Below are 19945 nucleotides of genomic sequence, written 5' to 3' on the forward strand. Positions count from 1 at the left end.
TCAGTAAAGGAAAAATAGTAGTCACACATATCTTCCCTTTGGATTGATCACATACCCATGCTAAAACCCACGTGTTCTTTTTCTCTCAGGAGCCTCCAGACAGGTGGCTTTGCCTGGGAGGGCGAGGTAGAGAACAATGCCTACAGCAAGGCCACAGGAGTGGTCCCCCAGCACAAGTATCACCCCACAGCAGGCAGCTACCAACTCCACTTCGCTCTCCAGCAACTGGAACAACAAAAACTTCAGTCCCGGCAGCTTCTGGACCAGAGTCGAGCCCGGCACCAGGTAATTGAAAATCATAAGATCATGTCTTCCTTCTGTTGGCGAGGCAGTTGAGGGGATGAATGGGCAGTGAATGCCTGTTGCCTAAACATTCATCAACCTGCCCTGGGTTGTCTCAGTACTGCTCTCGGGCTGTAGCGTTGGCTACTTTGGAAGATGATGCTTGACTAGTGTTCAACATGGTTTTATTTGAATTTGTAAAACCCTTTATTTATTACCATGTTAACTTTTATGTTGAATGATCTTAGTGATAGAATTCCCAGTTCCCAAAGCTGTATTCTGAGCATCTGTATTTGTAAATATACCAATTTCTGTCCTCCATAGACTTGGTACTGATAAGTAACTAAGAGTCCTTTATGATCTATCATAACTTGTAATTTCTGAAAAACGTTCCTAAGTTAGGTTGTTGGATTTCTGGAGATGACGGGTGTCCATTCACTCAGTGTCTGTTGAGTGCCTGCCGTGTGCTGGGCACTGTTTGAAACAGGGGGACTGTAACAGTGCCCCACTTGTCAGCTCCTGGATGTATGTGTGAAGAACCATATTGCTCCAGGGTAGTCCCAATTGTAGAGAAGAGCTGGCCCCCGGAAAATGTCGAGAGAGTTTGCTTGTGCCTTTTGACTCTGCACAATGGTTGGAACCAGTGACCATGTCCTGCAGGAGGCTTGTTTGGTTGGATTCAAACTATTTCTGTGAGCTTCTTTGGCATTTCGTTATGGAGGAAAGACACCTTTGCCTGGTTTCCTGTCCTTTGCTTCTTCTTCATAAATATATATAATACATAGTATGTGTCAGTTTGTGCATAAAATGAAAACATGTCTTTGAGCCACTGCTTTCTTCCCTGAGGAGAGCCATCATTTTGCCTGATAGGTTTACTTACCAACTACGACAGTAGTCGGTTTTCCCATCTCCATGAAAAACAGCTGAGAATGTTTGGCTCACTGCTTCAAGGTTTTAGTCCATGGCTGGCTGACTCAGTGCTTTTAGGCCCATGGCAAGACCGAGACAGCACGGAGAAAGGGGCTTGGCGAAGGGAAGCCGTTCACCCCTGACAACCAGGAAGCAGAGGAGGCAGGGAGGAACCAGAGCCAGGACATACCCACCCACACCAGGTGACCCACTGCCTCCACCTCGATGGGGACGACGTAAGGGCTCTAACCTTCATGATCAATTTCTTTTTTTTTTCTGGAAGCATCCTCACACACACAGGCAAAGGTGTGCTATACTAATCGCTTATGTCTTGATCTAATGAAGTTGACAATCCTCATTCGCCATCAAAACTGTTGTCCAGAACAAAATGTGCCCACTGTGCTTCACCTACATCAGTCACCTGATTGCATTTCTCTACGGCAGAGTGTTTTGTCAATTAAGAAATTATAAATGCAGCCATTTGGGAATAGTTCTTTGAACCATACTTTACCGGGGAAAACTTCAGATCTTTTAACTGGGAAAGCATTGACCGTGGCACGTCATGTTGACTGCCCATTGTCCCCTCTCACGTAGAAGTTTCCTCACTTACGGAATTTTGGAACAAAGCCCCCAGTGGTGGTGGCGCAGCACGCCTTCAATCCCAGCACCTGGGAGGCAGAGGCAGGCGGATCTCTGTGAGTTCAAGGCCAGCCTGGTCTACAGAGTGAGTTCCAGGACAGCCAGGGCTCTTACACAGAAAAACACTGTCTCAAAAAACTGAAGTGGGGGTGGAATTTTGTACAGTAGAATCAAGGTATCAATCTGTGTCAATTTCGTAAAGCTATTTACAGTTATAAATATCTGTCATGTTAATTACCCAGCAGAGCCAGTCTAAGCAGATGCCGACCAGGACAGACATGTATGAATATAATAGTAGATCATTTGAATTTTGAATTTATATCATTTGTCCCTTTTAATTTTGTTTCTGCATATTTGTGTGTGTGTGTCCGTCCGTCCGTCCGTCCGTCCGTCCATGAGTGTGGCACAGCGTGCATATGGAGGTCAACTTGTGGGAATCCATTCTACTCACCTAAACTCACTGAGGCAAATCTCTGGCTGCATTGGTGTCTTTTTTGGTTTTTGGATTTGTTTGTTTTTTAATCAAAACTACAGGCAATTTTTTTAATTAGAGAGAGAGAGAGAGAGAGAGAGAGAGAGAGAGAGAGAGAGAGAGTGAGTGTGTGTGTACACCTCAGCGTTCCTGTACAGGTCAGAGGACAGCCTTTGGGAGTCGTCGGCTCCTTCCACTGTGTTGGATCCCGGGGTCGGACTCTAGTAGCCAGATTTGGCAACAGTCGCCTTTTCCAGCTGAGTCATCTCACAGGCCCACGGGTTCCTTTTAAACCGCATTTTAACACACTAAAATGGTAAAGAGCATTTTCAAAATAAAAGGAGCTGTTTATAGCGCGTTGGAGTTCTGAAGAAGGAGAGGCTGTTTTTGCTGATTTTCACTTTTAAAAACTGCTTCATTTTGAGTCCTCATGCTTTTGATTAGCTTCCAGCAGCACACATTCCTTTGAAAACTCAGAGTACTGCTTTTCTGGTGTGGATTTTTTTCACTGAGGATTATCCTAGTTTAGTTTCACTGAATTATGAAGTATATGGAAAATATGTTTTTTCAAGATCTGTCAGAATATCCATCTTAGGGAGGAGGCAGAACTCCCAGGAAGGGAGTTATCTTGTGTCTCCTGGAGAGGGAATAGAAAGCCATTCGTCTTGGTTTTATATATGTATAGATATCATTTTGTTTCTGCCCCTCCTTCTTCTAAACCACAACGGATTTAGGTAAAAGTGAGTAAGGGTGAAGTCCCAGGGCTGACTGTGGGGAAGCAGGAGCGACTAAATCCTACCAGCTTAGATTCATGGCAAGACAGCCAATGAAGTATTAGGTATTCTAACTTGACCACTGCTTAGTGATTTGGAGCACTTTATTCAGAAGACATTCAGAGTTCGTCACTCTACAGCAGAAGCAAAGTCCCGCTAGACCTCAAGCCTTTGTATTTAGCTTAGCTGTGCTGGACCTGACTATCTTACCACCAAACTATCCATTGAAGCATGGGTTGCATCTCAGTGTGGCCTCTATCTCTCCCCTCATGTTAATTCTTTGGGTGAAGATGGTATTTATCTAATAAATGCCCTGTGCTTTTAAGCCCTTTTCTTGAAGTATAGGTAACTAGCAATTTGGCTAACTGCTTTTTTGAAATTCCTGTGTAGAATTAAAGTTGGGTTTACCAAGCATGCATCCATAGGCAAGATGTTTGGAGACTGGTATGCTAAGGGGTCTTTATATTTACCTTATGCTCAGGTACATTATCATGCAATAGAGTGTAGTAATTCCATCTATAAATAGCACCGTTCACATGGTGATCTCTTACTAAATGTTTGGATGACTGTATGGCTTTCCTTCCATTACATGCAAAGGAAGTCCTCCATCCCTTTCTGCCTTCAATCAGAGCACTTAGATATTCAGCCTGTTAGCACATTCATTTCGGGGAGACAATTCTGATTCAGGGTGTTAGCTTAGAAACGGCATACCCAACCATCCGTACGGACTCAGCTTTGCTCTTCATCTCTGCCTACCATTGTACTCACAAATCTAGAAACTGCCATGTGCCAAGTTCACTCCTGAGAAAAATGGACCCTTGCCACCTGGGAGTGAAAGAAGTAAGTCACTCAAAACCATTAGAGAAGGTTAGGGACAGAAATAAGAGAAACTATCATCCATGATAAAGAAAGTGAATACTGGAAGTATGGACCTTTCTAAACCCTAGTGACTGAACCCGATAGCCTGTGAAACCTTGTACAAGATTGACAGACTTTTTCTGTAAATAACCTTCACTAGCCATGGGCTCTCTGTTATGGATCTTCAGCTGCCATGGCAGAGTGAAAACAACCACACATGTTATGTGCATGAATGGCTGTGACTGTGTTTTGATAAAACTTTATTTAACAAAAACTGGCAGCAGACTGGATTTGGCCTGCAGGCCCTAGTTTATACATCCCTAGTCTAGAATAGCAGAAGAGCCAGTTAAAACACTGATTGTCCATTCTTCCCATTTCTGGTGTAGGTTTGGGAGAGGGCTCAATTGTTTTCATTTCTCACAAGCTCCCAAGGGATGTTAATGCCATTCTCTCAGGGACCATACAATGAAATCCACCCAGAAGGAATGAAATTGTCTGTCTGTCTGTCTGTCTGTCTCTCCCCCTCTCTCTCTCTCCCTCTCTCCCCCACCCCACCGTGTGTGTGTGTGTGTGTGTGTGTGTGTGTGTGTGTGTGTGTGTGTGATGGCTTTTCTGTCCCTTGGAAGGGAAATTGTGTGTTTAAAACTTAGTATCACTCTTATAAACTTTCAAACAGTCATTTTTGGGGAATTTTGTTGCTATCTTCCTGAGGCCGGGTCCCACGGCCTCCTCCTAAGTGAGTTATCAGAACACCTCCTCGCTCACCCTTCTTATCAGGGTCCATTCTGCTCACTGGTCACAGCTCCGGGACTCACATCACAGAGCAGGCAAGCGATGAGGAGCGGCCAGCCCTCCCCTCTGCTTTGTTAGGAGCGGCGGCCAGGGCTTGAGCAGCTCTGCCTTGTGAAGCCCTCATTATTCCAGGTGCGGCCTGTATCTAAACTCAGGGAAAATGAGCTGCAGGGTGCAGGGGCCGGGTTGGAGTCCTGAGTTAGGTAGGGCTGGAGAGTGGCTCTCAGAGACTTCTCCTCCTGGCTGCCTGCCCCTGGAAGAGAAAAGTGCAAGAACGCTTTTCTTTGAACTGAGTGGGGGACTTGCTGGGGCCACAGTGACTACTGATGACATCAGCATGAGTAGCACCTCATGCTGGGGTCCGGGTGGAGGCCTAGAGCAGTGGTGAGGCCCGACTGACCTGATTCTAATTGGCGACATTGAGCTGATGTTATTGTTGGCGCAGGCAAAGCCATTACTCAGTGGTCTCTGTTGAAGTGACTCTTTGTTAAAGCCCTGCTCCCAGCCCCAGCCCCCTGCCCCCCTCCCACTCTTTCTGCCTCATCCAGCCTGAAAGGGAGCCCAAAAGACAGAAAAAAGGAAGACATTCTGGTGGCCAAGGCAGAGTTGCTGAAGCCTCTTTTGTGCTGTGATGGGGTGAGGAGAGATTTTAAACACATCTGAATGTGTCAGGAGTTCCCTTTTCTTTTCAAAGCGCTTGCATTTCTCAGAGACTCAGTTTGCCACTTGAGTAAAGTGACCCAGGGTAGGAAGATGCTGTGTCTGTGTTCCTCTGGTTGTCTGCTCTCTACTTCCCCTTCCCATGGGAACAGATCTAACTTAGAAGCAGCAGGTAATGTTCCTCCGGTTAGCAGGGCCAGGGCCTTGGCATTCTCTAAGGGGCCTCACCTCTGTGTAGGAATATCTGGGAGGCCCCAGGGAGGCAATGGAATGCTACTGGTGTGCGTATGCAGTACTCTACAGGTGTGGGAGGTATTCCCATATAAACATCCAAGTCTTGTTACTTCCTCCTAGGTCTAGAAAAGCTCAGCCCCCTGCAGGAAGGAGCACGGTTTTCCTCAAGCTTCAGCTGCTGTGTGTTTGGGCTTTGAGGGGTGGCCAAGCAGATATCATGCCCTTCTCCAAGCAATAAGCAATAGCAGGGAGCTGCTGGCTGGCTAGCCCTGCAGGAGGTGTCCTTAAAGCCTTCGTATGTCAGAGGGGAAGGGTTACCTGCCCGCATGCAAGGGGAGCAGTTCACACATGTGTGCCCAGGGCCAAGGTGTGTGGACCCAAATGTCATGGCATGTTGCATGTTTTTGTTTCTTTTCCTCCGTGTGTGTGTGTGTGTGTGTGTGTGTGTGTGTGTGTGTGTGTGTGTACACATGTGCCTGTACACAGTTTTCTCTTGACCTTTATTGGGAACCCGCTCATCTAACACTTGTGTTTCTAGCTTTGCGTTGTTTATTTTTCCTAGGACACTCTAATGTAGTCGATTTTGCCAAGCTAAACTCCCTTCTTCTCTCCTATTGAAAATACATGAATAACGTGTGTGAAAACTGCCCTCACTGGCTTTGGAAATGGCCCCTTGAGACAAGCTTTGGCGTCCATGATGCTTGATTTAAATCTTCCCTGTGCAGGGCAAAGGCCCAGAACAGGTTATTGGAACTTCTTTGAGCGTCGTTTTCTCTCTCTTCAATTGGGAAATAGAGAGATTTGTTGGGGAGCCACTAAGATTGAGATTCTCAAATGAAACATTACCAAACCAAGCTTTATATTGTATTGATTGACTGAATCCCTGTAACTGCCTTTGATTAGCCCCGGGTTTTAAATGGGAAAGCGATCCTTTCTCAGAGTCGCATAAGTAAGAAACGGGAAAACTGGAGTTTGAGCCCAGGGTTGTCAGCATCTGACATCTGAACTCTGATCACCATGCTGTGTGCTGACTCTAAGGGACGTGTGTGTGTGTGTGTGTGTGTGTGTGTGTGTGTGTGTGTGTTTACATAAATTGTGGTTCTCACACTTGGCAAGTTTTCACTAACACAAAACTATATTGAAAAGTTACAATTCAGCTATCATAATCTCTGGCTGTTATTATGTACAGTCTCGAAATAAAAGGTTTATTAAACCTATGAAAGGCCCAAATGCTGCCTCGGTCACCACAATGCTTAATTCAGTAAGTCTCGTCAGGAGTTTGTGGGTGCACAGACCTTAGAAGCACGCCTGCTCCGCCCTCCCTTGTTCCTCATTATTGAGAGGGCTGGAAGCTAATGAGCCGTGCAAGACCCTGAACCGTGTTCCACAGGCTTCCAGACTCAGGCCGTGTGTAGACTGCTGTCTTTTCAGCCATAGCTTTTATTTTTTCTTTGAAACCTGTTACTAATGATACTGTTTTATTTGTATTTCTGTTAGATGTTATGAAAAAACTGCCAGGGAATATAGCAAGAATCTCCAGATAAGAATGTCACGGACACTTTTGCATAGTTCCCATTAGGTTTACATTTTCAATACCCTAACAAATCTGAATCTTAAGGCATTGTCACACTATAGACTGGAGAGAAAGAAGTCCCCTGGTTACCATCAGGTTGCTTTGTAACGCTGCCGCTGTGGTACCATCCCTCTGTGATTTTAAGGGACACAGCAGTGCTTCTTGTATGTCGGGTGATGTTGTCTCTAGTCCACTGATGAGAGCACCGCCCTCATCCCCACAACTGTGCCAGGCCAGGGGGCTTCAGGGGCCCCTCCCCCTCTCCTTCCCCCTCCCCCTCCTCCGCAGAAGGACTTCATTTTCTCCTTATTTTACACACGTATCAGTATCGCTAAGCAGAGGACGTATTCAGCTTTGCTGCCTTTGCTCTATTCCACACTGTGCCCTGGAGAGGAAGAGAGCGCCCCGCACCATCCCTACCTCAGCTGGCTGTAGGTGTTCACACAGCAGCAGCTAGCGGGTGGGCTTGTTTAGAACAGGGGTTCTCAACCTGTGGGCCGCATGTCAGTCCTTTGGAGGTCACATATCAGGTATTTACATTACGATTCAAAGCAGTAACAAATTTACAGTTATGAGGAGTAGCAATGAAATAATTTGATGGTCGGGGTCACCACAACTTAAGGAACTGTATTAAGGGTCGCAGCGTTAGGAAGGTTAGGACCACTGGTCTAGAGGGTTAAGATGGGGTTTGCTACAGGACCTGCCTTTGTCTACTTTCTGCACCCTGCCTTGTGGTTTCTCTCTCTGCACACACGGCAGGACTCAAAGCAGTAGTTTTGTGTAAAATGATGAAAGACATCTTTAACAGGAAGCACTCCATCCATCTGAGATGGATGCAGGCACAGGAAAATGGCTTGATGACTACATGACAGCAAGCGCTGTATAAGATGTGCACAGTAGGCCAACTGCATGGGATTCTGGGCCAAATCAAGCAGCATTCATTTCCGGACAGAGACAGGGTGGTTAGCTATAAATAGAGAACTTAAGTGGTAAGGGAATTTAGGGCTTTTCACTAGTTCTCTTCACTAATCCGAAGGTAGAAGATTCCAACATGTCAGTAGGAAATCAGGGCCTAATGTACAGCTCTACAGCTGCTAGCAAACGAAATATAGACGAGGTCACTGAAGACAGAATTGGGAATCCCCTCTAGTCAATCAGCTGAGTTTTCAGCCGGAGGCCTGGCTTTGTTTTTAACTGATTTTCTACAGATTGAGCATCAGTAACTTGAAAATCCAAAAGTTTCATAATCCCAAACTTTCTGAGACCTGACATGAGTCCACAAGTGGAAAATTCCTTGCCATAAAACTGTTTTCATACACAAAATTACTAAAAAAAAAAAAAAAATCTTATATAAAATGACCTTTAGGCTCCATGTATAGGGCATATATAATGCTTCATCCAAATGCACATTTGGACTTGGGTCCCCTCTCATGATGACTCATTGTATAAATGGATGTAGTCTAGAATCTGAAATATTACCCAAAGCATTTTTGGTAAGGGATATTCAACCTGTGTATATGTGTGCTCACCCATGCTTGTATGCATGTCTCCATGTATGTGTATATACAGGTATTCGTGCATATATACTCATGCATGCTAACTTTGAAAATAATTAATAAGGATTTCTTAGGTGTGGTTTTGTTGTGTTTTTTTTTTTTTCCTAGAAAATGATTTTGTAGAGAAGCAAGTTTGGGTCTGGGAAGATGGCTGCGAGGGTAAACAAACTGCTTGCTGAGCAAGTGTTGAGGATCTGAGTTTAGATCTCCATCTTCCACATGAAAAGCGGGCCGTGGTGATTCGTGCTTATAATCTGAGTGCTGAGAGACTGAAACAGGAGATTAGGAGCTTGCTGGCTAGCCAGGCCAGGCCACTGGTCAGTTCCAGGTTCAGTGAGAGGTTGCTTTTTATATGTGGGTATGCGCTTTGTTTTGCTGGTTTTTCGAGACAGGATTTCTCTGGTTAGCTGTAGCTGTTCTAGAACTCACTTTGTAGTCCAGGCTGGCCTCAAACTCACAGAGATCCACGTGCCTCTGCCTCCCGAGTGCTGGGATGAAAGGTGTGTGCCATCATGCCTAGTTAGAGATCATATCTCAACAAATAAAGGCAGAGGCCAGGAGTGGTGGTGCATACTTTTCATCCCAGAACTTAGGAGGCGGAGGCAGGAGACTTTCAGTGAGTTCCAGACCAGAGATACATATTGTCAACTAATAAAATAGAGGCAGTGGCCGGGCGGTGGTGGCGCACACCTTTAATCCCAACACTCGGGAGGCAGAGGCAGGTGGATCTCTGTGAGTTCCAGGACAGGCTCCAAAGGTACACAGAGAAACTCTGTCTCGAAAAACCAAAGAAAAAAAAATAGAGGCAGTGAATACTAGGGGAAGATTCTCAATGTCAGCCTCCACACAGGCACACATGTGTGTGCATATATCACACACAAACAAAAGAAAGAGAAGGCATTTGTTTTCTTCGTCAGCTGGTGAAAATTACGGTGTTAGGTTTGTTTGTGTTTGCTTTAGAAAGAGAGCTGATTTAGAGGATTTACTTTAGACACTTGTTCTCTGGAAGGGAAGAGTCAGGTAACACAAGGAAGGGAGGGGCAGCCCAGTGTGCTGACCCACTGTACACCCTGGGTTCTGAAGCCCAGCTTACTCCACAGGAACTACACATTCACGGACAACAATTTCACATTTGCGGGCCTTGGTTCCTTCCGTAAACAGAGATGATGGTGCAGCCCACTGCAGATGATTGGTGGAGAATTAGCCAAGTTTAACATATAAAGCACGTAGAGCAATCCTGACCCGTGGCAAAGAGGTCCCTAAAAATTAGTTGCTCTTAAGCTGAGCAATCCCAACACTTGGGAGTCTGAGGCAGGAGGATGTCTGAATTTGAAGCTAGCCTGGCCTAAGAGTGAGAACTTGTCTCAAAAAAACCCAAAAATTCAGCTGCTCTTATTGCAGTTTTTTTTTCATTGTGGTAAAGAGCACATAACATCAAGTATTTCCTCTTAGCAGTTCTTGCGATTGAGTACAGTGCTGTGCGTGTTCCCTAGACAGCAAGTTCCTGGAGCGTGCCCATGCTGCAGGACACAAACTGAAGCCTCACTGAACGATGCTTCCTCCTCTTCCTCCTAGCATCAGACACTGCCATTTCCCTCCCTGGTACTATGGGTTGGCTTGCTTCAGGTTTTTCCATATACATAGGCTATTATCGGATTTGCCTTTCTGTGACTGGTTTATTTTACTTAGCATCACATCCTTATGTTTTATCCATACCATTGCATGTGGAGAAAATGTTCTCACCGCACATAAGTATCATTTCCAAAGTAGAGTGTCCTGAGTGGATATGAATATGCTATTGTCTGTGTGTATCACATTTCCTTCTCCATTCATTCATCAGTATATACTTAAGTTGAGTCAATATTTTGGCTATCATCAATAATGCTTCACCGGACATGACAGTGTGTCTGTCATTTTTTTATACCTTAAATGCACATAGTATTATAATTTCAACACTGAAGTTTTAGATAACTCCCTGTGCTTCTCCCAGAGGTAGAGAAGATGATATTAAATGTCTTGGGAGAAGGTCCAGGCTTGTTAATTAGCTACCTATTTGGACAACTAAAAAGGGGTATGTAATTAATTTATTCACAGTTGCTAGAGAGAAAGCCACAAGAATGAGTTAAAAATAAAGATTAATACCAGAATAAAATGAATATTCTTTAGAATTGTATGTGTAGATTAACACATTTGTCCAAAGACAGAAATGTCTTATAAAGTGGGGGAGAAAAGTGGCCTCAGCATCAAATCGTGATGGAGCTTATATGGGGTACAAGCCATTGCTACATAATGACCTCATGTGGAAAAGCCAGGCCTGGTGCCGCTCGCTTGTAATCTCAGCGTGCGTGCATGCATGCGTGCGTGCATGCGTGCGTGCATGCGCAAAAGGAACAGTGAAGAATTGGGGGCCAGGTAATGGTGGCGCACGCCTTTAATCCCAGTACTTGGAAGGCAGAGGCAGGCGGATCTCTGTGAGTCTAAGGACAGCCTGGTCTACTGAAGGAGTTCCAGGACAGCCAGGGCAACACAGAGAAACCTTGTCTCAAAAAAAAAAAAAAAAAAATACAGTTTTTTCATTCCACTCAAACATGTTTTACAATTTACTTATGTGACTAGAATTATAAATCTATCCCATGTCACTTTGTAATATTTTACTATTGGTGTTAAGTCAGGTTTGATAACCATTTAGAAAACATATAATCATTAAAAGCAATAATAGGCCTACCTTTACAGATATGAAAAAAATACCAAGATATTTGGATGAGAAAGCAGGGCCTTAGGACACCAGATGTCATGTGATGCCGTTTCTGTAAGCACATAGAAATGTATGTGTATACACAGAGGACGTCTTCATTGTTGAGACATTGTTAGCAGGTGTATCCCAGAGTAGAATTGGAACTGACTTTTAACACGGTTTTCCCTTTTCTAATGACCATGTGTTAAGGAAACTCAAGTTTTCCAAGAAAGATGAGCCCTCTGCCTGCCAAGCTTTTGTGTGCGTGCGATTGTGTTCACACGGTGCTGGACACTGAGGGAGTGAAGAAGGCAGCGGATAGCGGAGCGGGGGCACCAGTCACTGGAGCCCCGAGTGGCCACAGAACACCCCCGGGTCTGAGTGATTGGTTCTGGTAGCTGGGGACTGGGGCTCCTGAGGAAGGGGAGCCATGCGATGCTTGGGACGCGTTACCTTTCTTGCATGCACAATGGCCCTGGCTAAGCCAGCTGCTCCTAACTCTGAGACTGTTAACGCCATCTCCATTGGTTGGCTGTGAGGATTCTGGGGCTTACAAGTGCATTCAGTGATCTGGTTTTAATTATCGTCATTGCTCCTCAGATGTTAGCAGATGCAGTTAATTTAGGGGCTGTCTATTAACGCATACTTGTTTCAGCTGGTTGATAACATGGAGTTCAAAGTTCTCTCTGGGTAAGCACCTGTGGCTGCCTTCTGTGCAGTCAGTCATTAGAAGTATCAAGGCTTCCTTCCTTGTTCGTTGGCTTTAGAAATAGGTTGTGCTAGAGGACCTTGGGAAGCTCAGTGTCCTGTCTCTGGCATTTGTGTGGTTCTCTCTCCGTACAGAAACAGTAGCACTTCTGGGGCTCTGCTCCTTCCCTGCCCAGCCACGGGCACTGCCCGGCCACGGCCCTGCCCGGCCACAGCCCTGCCCGGCCACGGGCACCGCGGCAGCAAGAGCTGCCCTTCTCTCGCGCAGCCCTGAGTCTTGTCCCAGCTGACAAACACTGTGAGTGGACGACAGCCAATCCCTGCAGTCAGTGTGAAACAAAGGCCTTTTCGAAGCTTGCTTTTGCCAAAGCAGAAACACCGTCTTCACCCTCGCTTTGGCTCCGCGGTTCCTACAGCGTCATAAGCTCTCTCAAAACTCGTAATGTCTTCTTTTCACTGAACAGCTCTCAGCCTGGCGGGAGACAAGTGTGTGATTAGTGGTTTGCGTGTGCAAGAAAGTGTACCATCCCTGTCTGCGAGCTGCCAGAGAGGAAGCCTTTGGAAGTAGCTTCGTGTGCTTGCTCATGGGTATTTTATCCTAGTTAGAGCCAAATCTGATGTAGAGAAAATGCTCCCTATAAGTGGAGCTGGTGTGAAAGGGCCCCATGGGGGGGGGGGGGGGGGCTGCCCTGCTCAAATAGAGGCCATCCTGCTTCCCTGCCCAGGGTGCTCAGAGCGTAAGCAGAGTCACTCTATTGCAGAGAGCCCTGCTCTGTCATGGGCCAGCCTGAGAGAAGGCCAAAAGCAGTGTTTTTCTGGAAGGAAAAAGATGAAAGCTTCCTAGAATTTCATCTCTGGACAGCCTTAGCTTTGTAGTAAGAGGCCGGATCTTGCTTCCCCGCGACCTTCCCAGTCACAGCCTGTTTGCTTCTATCAGAAATCCCTCCTTCCCACCCACCAGCACCCTGTGTTGTGGGAGAAGGAGGGCCTTTCTTTCCAGTCTTTGGCCTGGGGCCATGCCAACCCTCAAGCTGTGGTTTTCTGAGTCTCCTTACTGTGGTGTGGCGTTTCCCACACCCAGCAAAGCAGCAGGAGGCATGGATATGTTGAGCAGGTCAGTAAAGTCCTTTCTCCAGTCCCTCGCTCCAAGCACACTCAGCATGAGAGACCTCCACCTTCATACCTGTGTTGTTGATAGTGTGTATCTGAACATGTCATGTCTTGAGAAGGAGCTTCATCTAATTCTCCTTTCCTTTTACGAATGGTTATCAGGATAATTAATCCCAATAATCTTGGATTGGTGGGATTGCAGGATTGAGGCTCAGGGCCGGGGAAGGAAGCCTAGGGAAGCTGATTCCTGCCTTGATCTGAACACATTCATCTAAGGTCTGCTTTTAACAGACCCCAGTGTTTTTCCAGGCTGTTTCTTGTTTTAATGTCTATGTTACTGAGTCTTTAAGATTTCAGGTAATGTCCTGATGGTATGTCACCATACACAGTTGTGATCACTTCATTGTCCATTGAGTGTCTAAGAGTGTGGTCACCAAACCACAAGTCATAGCTTTTTACTGCCCTTGGAAAGAGAAACTGCTTCCTGAAATACAGTCCATGCCTGTTGTATTGAGGCTTAAGCAAGCTTGAATCTGTGTAGACTGAAAATCAGTTAAATTGGGATTACAATTAACTGCATGTAACAGCTAACCTCTCCCTGGTCAGTACATGAGTTAGGCATGTTAGAGAGTTTTTCCCATATAATTAGAAATCTGTGGAAATACGCTCTTCCAGACACCATGGTGCCATCAGAAACCCATGTTCTCTCTTCTCCATCTTCAGCACGCTTTATTGACTGTGTTCATGCTGCCCCCATCTACCTCTGGCAGGTAATCTGTTCTAGAGGGAAGCCAAGCAGTGCCAGCTCCGACTGTAAACTAGCTGTCCGCCTGCGCTGAAGAACCACACCCAGACACTTCTGTTTAGATCCCATTGGCCAGAATCGGGACCGTGCTTATCTTGGGTAGAAGAGAAGCAGGACGTGTAATTTTTTAAAGACACTTTAAGGGAAGCACACATTATTCGAACAGAATCTGAATAGTGTTAGTAGAAAGAGAAAAGTGGTAAGATCCAGGCCAGCTGAACCTGCTAAGTAAGAATTTCTCCACACCTGCTTCATTTTTGCTCTTCGAAGGACTTTGCACTTGGAAAGTAAGCTTCCTTCCTTTCGGGCTCTGCAGGGGGCTTGTTTAGACTTTGTGGAATAGATGTAAATACCACACACTCTAAGTACTAAAATCTAGAAAAAGGCCCTACCCCCCTGTTAACATCTAAATGTAAATACATATGCCTGTCTTCTGTTCTCCTATTGTTACAAAAAAATCCAGTTGTTACTTTAAAAAAAAAAAAAGAATAGCTGATATAGCACTGTGTGTGTGTGTGTGTGTGTGTGTGTGTGTGTGTGTGCGTGCGCGCGCGCGCGCGCGCGTGCGCGCACACTTCATTTGTGGTGTAAATGTTTATTAGGCATCAGATGCTCTGGAAGGCACTGTGGGTACAACAGAAATTAATTGTGGGGACTTGGAGATAGTTCAGTGAGTAAAGCATTTGCTGCCCGAGCATGGGGACCTGAGTTCACATCCCTGGTACTTGCCTAAAGGCCAGCTCACCCAAAGCTGACTTCAACCTCCACATGTGTACGTGCACACCACATACATACACACACACACACACACACACACACACACACACACACACACACACTCCCTCTCAAAAACTTTGTTGGTTTGTTTTTTGAGACAGGGTCTCACAATGTTAACCCTGGCTGTCCTAGAACTCCCACTGTAGACCAGGCTGGCCTCAAACTCAGAGATCCGCCTGCCTCTGCCTCCAAAGTGCTAGGGTTAAAGGTGTGCACCACCACCACTGCCCGGCTGAAAAACTTTAAACACAAACAATAAAAAAAGAGGAAAATTGAACAAACCAACCCAGACATTTCCATTGTGCACTCTCTAGAAAAGAGTTTGAAAACGGTGTTTGTAAGTGGCCACCGCACATGGTGGAATGGACTAACTCTGCTAAGAGCCACAAGGATACATGTTTATAAGTGTTCAGAAGAGGAAAAGATTATTTCTGCCAGAAAGAATTGAGTAAATACGATCTGAGAACCTAAACATATGTTTTCATTTTAAGAGTTTGCGTTCCCAACTGGTGAGCATCATCATAAGACCAGAAAAAACATGTTGGAAAAATGCATAACCAACTACCATTCTCAGAGGATTAGGATAGGTGGGCTGTGTGCTCTTCGGCTCCTCCATAAACTGAGGACGAGGTTTGGGAAGGAATGGGTGTGTGCTGAGTGTCCGTGTGTGTGTGTGTGTGTGTGTGTGTGTGTGTGTGTGTGTGTGTGTGTGTGTGTGTCCGTGTGCGCGCGCGTGCGATGCTTTGGTTAATTTCCAGGCACCTTTGTTGAGTGCCTGGGCCAGAGTGATCTGTGTGGTCTTCTTTCACCCTCCGACAAAGCAGCTACAACTGCCTGCAAGACAGTGAAGCTCCAAGGGGTTAGGAGACTGGAAGCGGTTGCCCGTTAGTGACCATCAGAATAGCATTTGAGCCCAGGCACAAATGAGCAAAGCTGCCCTGTCTCTGGGTCTCCCTGTCTTTCACTGTGACTCAGTCTGGTCCCACAGCCAAACCTTAGCAACCTCTCTTCAGTCAAGCATTTCAGTCAACAGATTTCCTCCACACAAAGCCCTCAACTCAGTCCCTGTCCTATCTCCCTAGCCAGACTTTGGGACTCAGTTCCCAAAACTGGGACATCTCAGAGTCATAGAATAGAGAAGAAGCGCTAGACATTTTCCCACAGCCTCAATTCATCTTTAAAAACAAAACAAAATGTAATTTTTAATTGATTCTTTGGGAATTTCACATCATGTACCCCATTCCCACTCATTTCCCAGTTCCTTCCTTCCTTCATCCTTGTAGCATCCCCCTCCCAAGGAAAACTAAAAAATAAATACAAATAAGAATATTAATTAAGGGTCTGGAGAGATGGCTCAGTGGTTAAGAGCACTGGCTGCCCTCCCAGAGGACCCAGGTTCAATTCCCAACACCCACATGGCAGTTCAGACCTGTCTGTAACTTCTGTTCAGGGAGGGGATCTGACACCTTCACACAGACATACATGCAGTCAAAACACCAATACACATAAAATACAAATAAATAAATTATTTTTTTAAAAAAGGAAAAATATTAATTAAAAAAATGAAAACAAAAGCAGACAGCAGCAACCACAAAACCCCTTTGCCCCTCTGTCTTTCCTGCCTCTTCATTCGTCTCAGTGGCACTGGGAGCTGCTGTGTGTCATGCAGGAGACCCTTTCGTCCAAACAGCGTCACTTGCAAATGTACCTTGTGTACTGTAGTGTTGGTCGGGTTCAAGGCCTCTGGCTTCTGGTCCACCATCTATACTGGACCCTCACTGAAACTCCTTCCAGAGCCCCTGCTGCTGTGACTCCACAGGACCAGTCCCTTCACTCACTCCAGCAGGCCACAGGTGGGGTAGATGTTGGGGAGTGCCAACTCAAAGCCCTGGATGTGTGCCTGGGTGGTAGCCAAGTCAGTCTGGGCTGTTGGCACCACCCCCCTCAGGTCAGGGGTCATGTCAGCTCTCCTGTGTCATGGTCATCCGGATCCATTATCCCAGGGCCAGTGATGGCTGGGGTCAGCTCTCTCCTGGCTAGTAGGGGGTGGGCTGGCTAGGCACAGCCCTGGTACCAGCTTCAACACGTGGTTCAACACTTGATTCAAATGGGTCCCTGTGTAACATGGGCAGTGGACCTCAACACAGACCCCAGCTGCTGCAGAACCACAGACTCAGACATGGCCAGCAGCAGCAGCTGGGGCCCAGATTTCACCAGGGGCCTGAGTGGCAGCACAGGTCTCGCAGATTGGTGTGAGCCCAGCTGCACCACGGTCCCTGGACTCCAGCTGGTCCCAGGTGGCAGCCCAGACCCTGAGCAGTCACACGGCCTTCATTAGGATTTGCCTTACAAATGTGAGAACCCAGGTTTGGATCCCAGAACCCATATAAATGCCAGGTGGGAGTGGTGGCCAGTTTGTGATTGAGTTAGAAGGCAGAGACAGGGGATCACGGAGCAAGCTGCCTACTAATGCTAGCCAGATCACTGAGCTCTGGATTTCAGAGACCCTGCCTCAGTGAATAAAATGGAAGAACCATCAAGGATGATGATTCCCAACATCACCCTCAGATCTCCACATGCACATAAACATACACACACACAAACACACCTGTGCCATACACCTGCAAACATGAATACATAAGTACATGTATACCACACTTATACATAAAAGTGAAAAAAAATATTCTAAGCATCCATTTGGAAGAAATGTACCTTTGTGCCATGCAGATTGTGTGGCTGTCACCATGTTTAGGTGGTGTTTGGGGTCTCCACAGGCCCACCTCTTGCAGAAGGTACCTGGTGTCGGTCCTGCACTCATTGGGTGATGTGTTCGTAGAATAAACTTGTTGTGTTGTCAGACTTATATCTTCTATTAAACTTTAGGTGGGTGAGATGTCACTGTGCTGGGATTTTGAAACTAGCCCTCAAGGTCAGGCATGGCTTGGCTCCTAGTTTCTGTTCCTGCCTCAGTTCCCCAACTGTTTGTGCAGGGTGCCCTGGCCACATGGACGTCTTTGCTTCCCCCCAACCTGCAGACCTTCTAGAGCAGTACTGAAGTAGTCTAGCATCCCAGCCGTGGGCCCAGGCCGTTGCCCTCTGACCTGAGAGGACATTCACTAAACACTCCTGGAATTGAGCAGCGTGGGGAGCTAAGCTAACGAGCAAAGGCTTTCCTTGTTCATGTGTACTAGCTAACCCACGGCGCCCAGCTGCCTTGATTCCTGAGTCGGGTGTTTTCAAAAGCCCCTGGCAACTCCTCTTTGAGACACCTCTCTTCTCTGAACCCAGATATGTCCCGGCAACCTTAGGGGAGTTTCTCCCAACACTTACTTACCAGTTTCCCTTCCTCTCTGCGCCTCTTAAGGATTACAGATCAGTTGTATACAGCCACGGGTGATGATCATTTTCTTTTCTTCTTTCTTATAGGCAATCTTTGGCAGCCAGACACTACCTAACTCCAGTTTATGGACAATAAATAATGGTGCGGGCTGCAGAATTTCCAGTGCCACAGCTGGTGGCCAGAAACCAAACACCCTGCCACAAAAAGTGGTGCCACCTCCAAGTTCCTCCACCTTGGTCTCCAAGCCCCAATCCAATCACAAACAAGGGCTCAGAAAGGCAGCATCCCAGAGGTCCAAGTAAGTTTCCTGTAATGGTATGTGCAGTTTCCAATGTTACGTCAGTTCTAAGCTCGTAGCACTCTTTAGGACGCCTTCAAGACCATTTGACTTGAGATCACACCACCTGATGAAGAACAGTTGCCAAACTTGGGACTCTGCCATGGGTGCAAATTGGAATCACCTGGGGAGGAACTGAACCCTGCAGTGTCTGGCTCTACCCTGAGGGAGGGGCAGCCACTGTGCTTTCAGGTTCCCTAGTAATTGGGTCGGGGAATCTACAAGGTTCAAGGTTATTGCTGAGCAGTGCTGCCAGCCTCTGTCACGAGCTGCAGACGGTGCACCCGACAATGGTCCTGAACTGTTGCCTTGGAGAAAGGAGGCGTGTCTGCTCTCGCTCACTCTGCAGAATCAGATCCTTTCGATTTCTTGTCCAATTCAGCCCTCCTCTTCTCCTTGTTTGCACATTTGTGTTCAGGCAGTTAACTTCATCAGCACTAATCAAGCAGTGGTGTTTCTGATGCCTTTTGTAGGCCGCCTATTTTATACTAAATAGGATATCTAGAGCTGTTTATGTATCGCTCTTTCTCATTAAGACTCCTCACTCGGCTGTCCTTTGCCAGCTCAATCTTAGAAACTCCGAACATGTAGTACTGCTTTTCCCCCTTTGGAGGGTGAATCAAATTGTAGATTGGAGTCAAAGCAATCCCCTGTGGCTCTCTTAATCATATTGCTGTCCTTATTCATTTACTCAGCAAATATTTACTCAGTGCCTGCTAAGCACTGAAGAGCAGGAGAGTCCCGCTGCAGTGACCTCGTGCTCCCTGGAGCGTGAGTGCAGGGCAGGGAAGGCTGCAGGTGAGTGCCGGTGGCGCACCCAGAAAGTAGTCAGATCCTGACAAGTGCATCCCCAGTGTGCAGCCTCCCGAACCCTCCCCCAGTACCCATTCTACTGGTTGACACTTTGAGCAAGTTACTTAATCTCTTGGCCTTCATCTCCTCGTTTGCAATATTGGAGCAGGAATCACCTGCTTCAGAGGTAAGGCAATAAACAGGAACTAAGTGAGCTGTAATCGTCCTCTGATGGATGTTGAAGACACTCTGCAGCTCTGAGAAGCTCACAGCTAACCATTTGAAAGCAAATGTTGAATCAGCCGATGTGTTCCCTGTGGACTCTCCAGCATGGGCCTGGGGGGGTGGGTCTGGGTGGTGCTCGTGAAGAGCTGGACTTGGGTGGCAGGGCTGGAAATTTGGAGGCACAGCTCGCTGCCCTGAACTTGCTGCTGGCAGGGAAGCCCTGCAGACTCCCGAGATGGAATTGCAGCTCTTTGGGCAAATTCTGCTTTGCTGAATTTTTGTGGTTTCTTCTTTGTGACAGGCAGGAGTGTGGGAAAACCGGAAACAGCTCAGCATCAAAAATGCACAGAAGGGGGGAAGCAAAGATTT

At 46.5% G+C, this 19945-nt stretch overlaps 1 protein-coding gene across 16 annotated transcripts in view; it reads left to right on the top strand.

Annotated features, from left to right (window-relative positions):
• The window catches only part of Ttll5 (tubulin tyrosine ligase like 5), a 253130-nt gene that overhangs the window by 186337 nt on the left and 46848 nt on the right, over nucleotides 1–19945 (top strand). For all 16 annotated transcript variants that reach the window (XM_028876403.2, XM_028876308.2, XM_028876334.2 and 13 more), the window contains 2 exons: nucleotides 90–285; nucleotides 18309–18520. In XM_028876403.2, the coding sequence (XP_028732236.1) occupies nucleotides 90–285; nucleotides 18309–18520 (408 nt within the window). The remainder of the gene's footprint in view (nucleotides 1–89; nucleotides 286–18308; nucleotides 18521–19945) is intronic.

The sequence above is a fragment of the Peromyscus leucopus genome, chromosome 14, assembly GCF_004664715.2.
Source record: "Peromyscus leucopus breed LL Stock chromosome 14, UCI_PerLeu_2.1, whole genome shotgun sequence".
NCBI lineage: Eukaryota > Metazoa > Chordata > Mammalia > Rodentia > Cricetidae > Peromyscus > Peromyscus leucopus.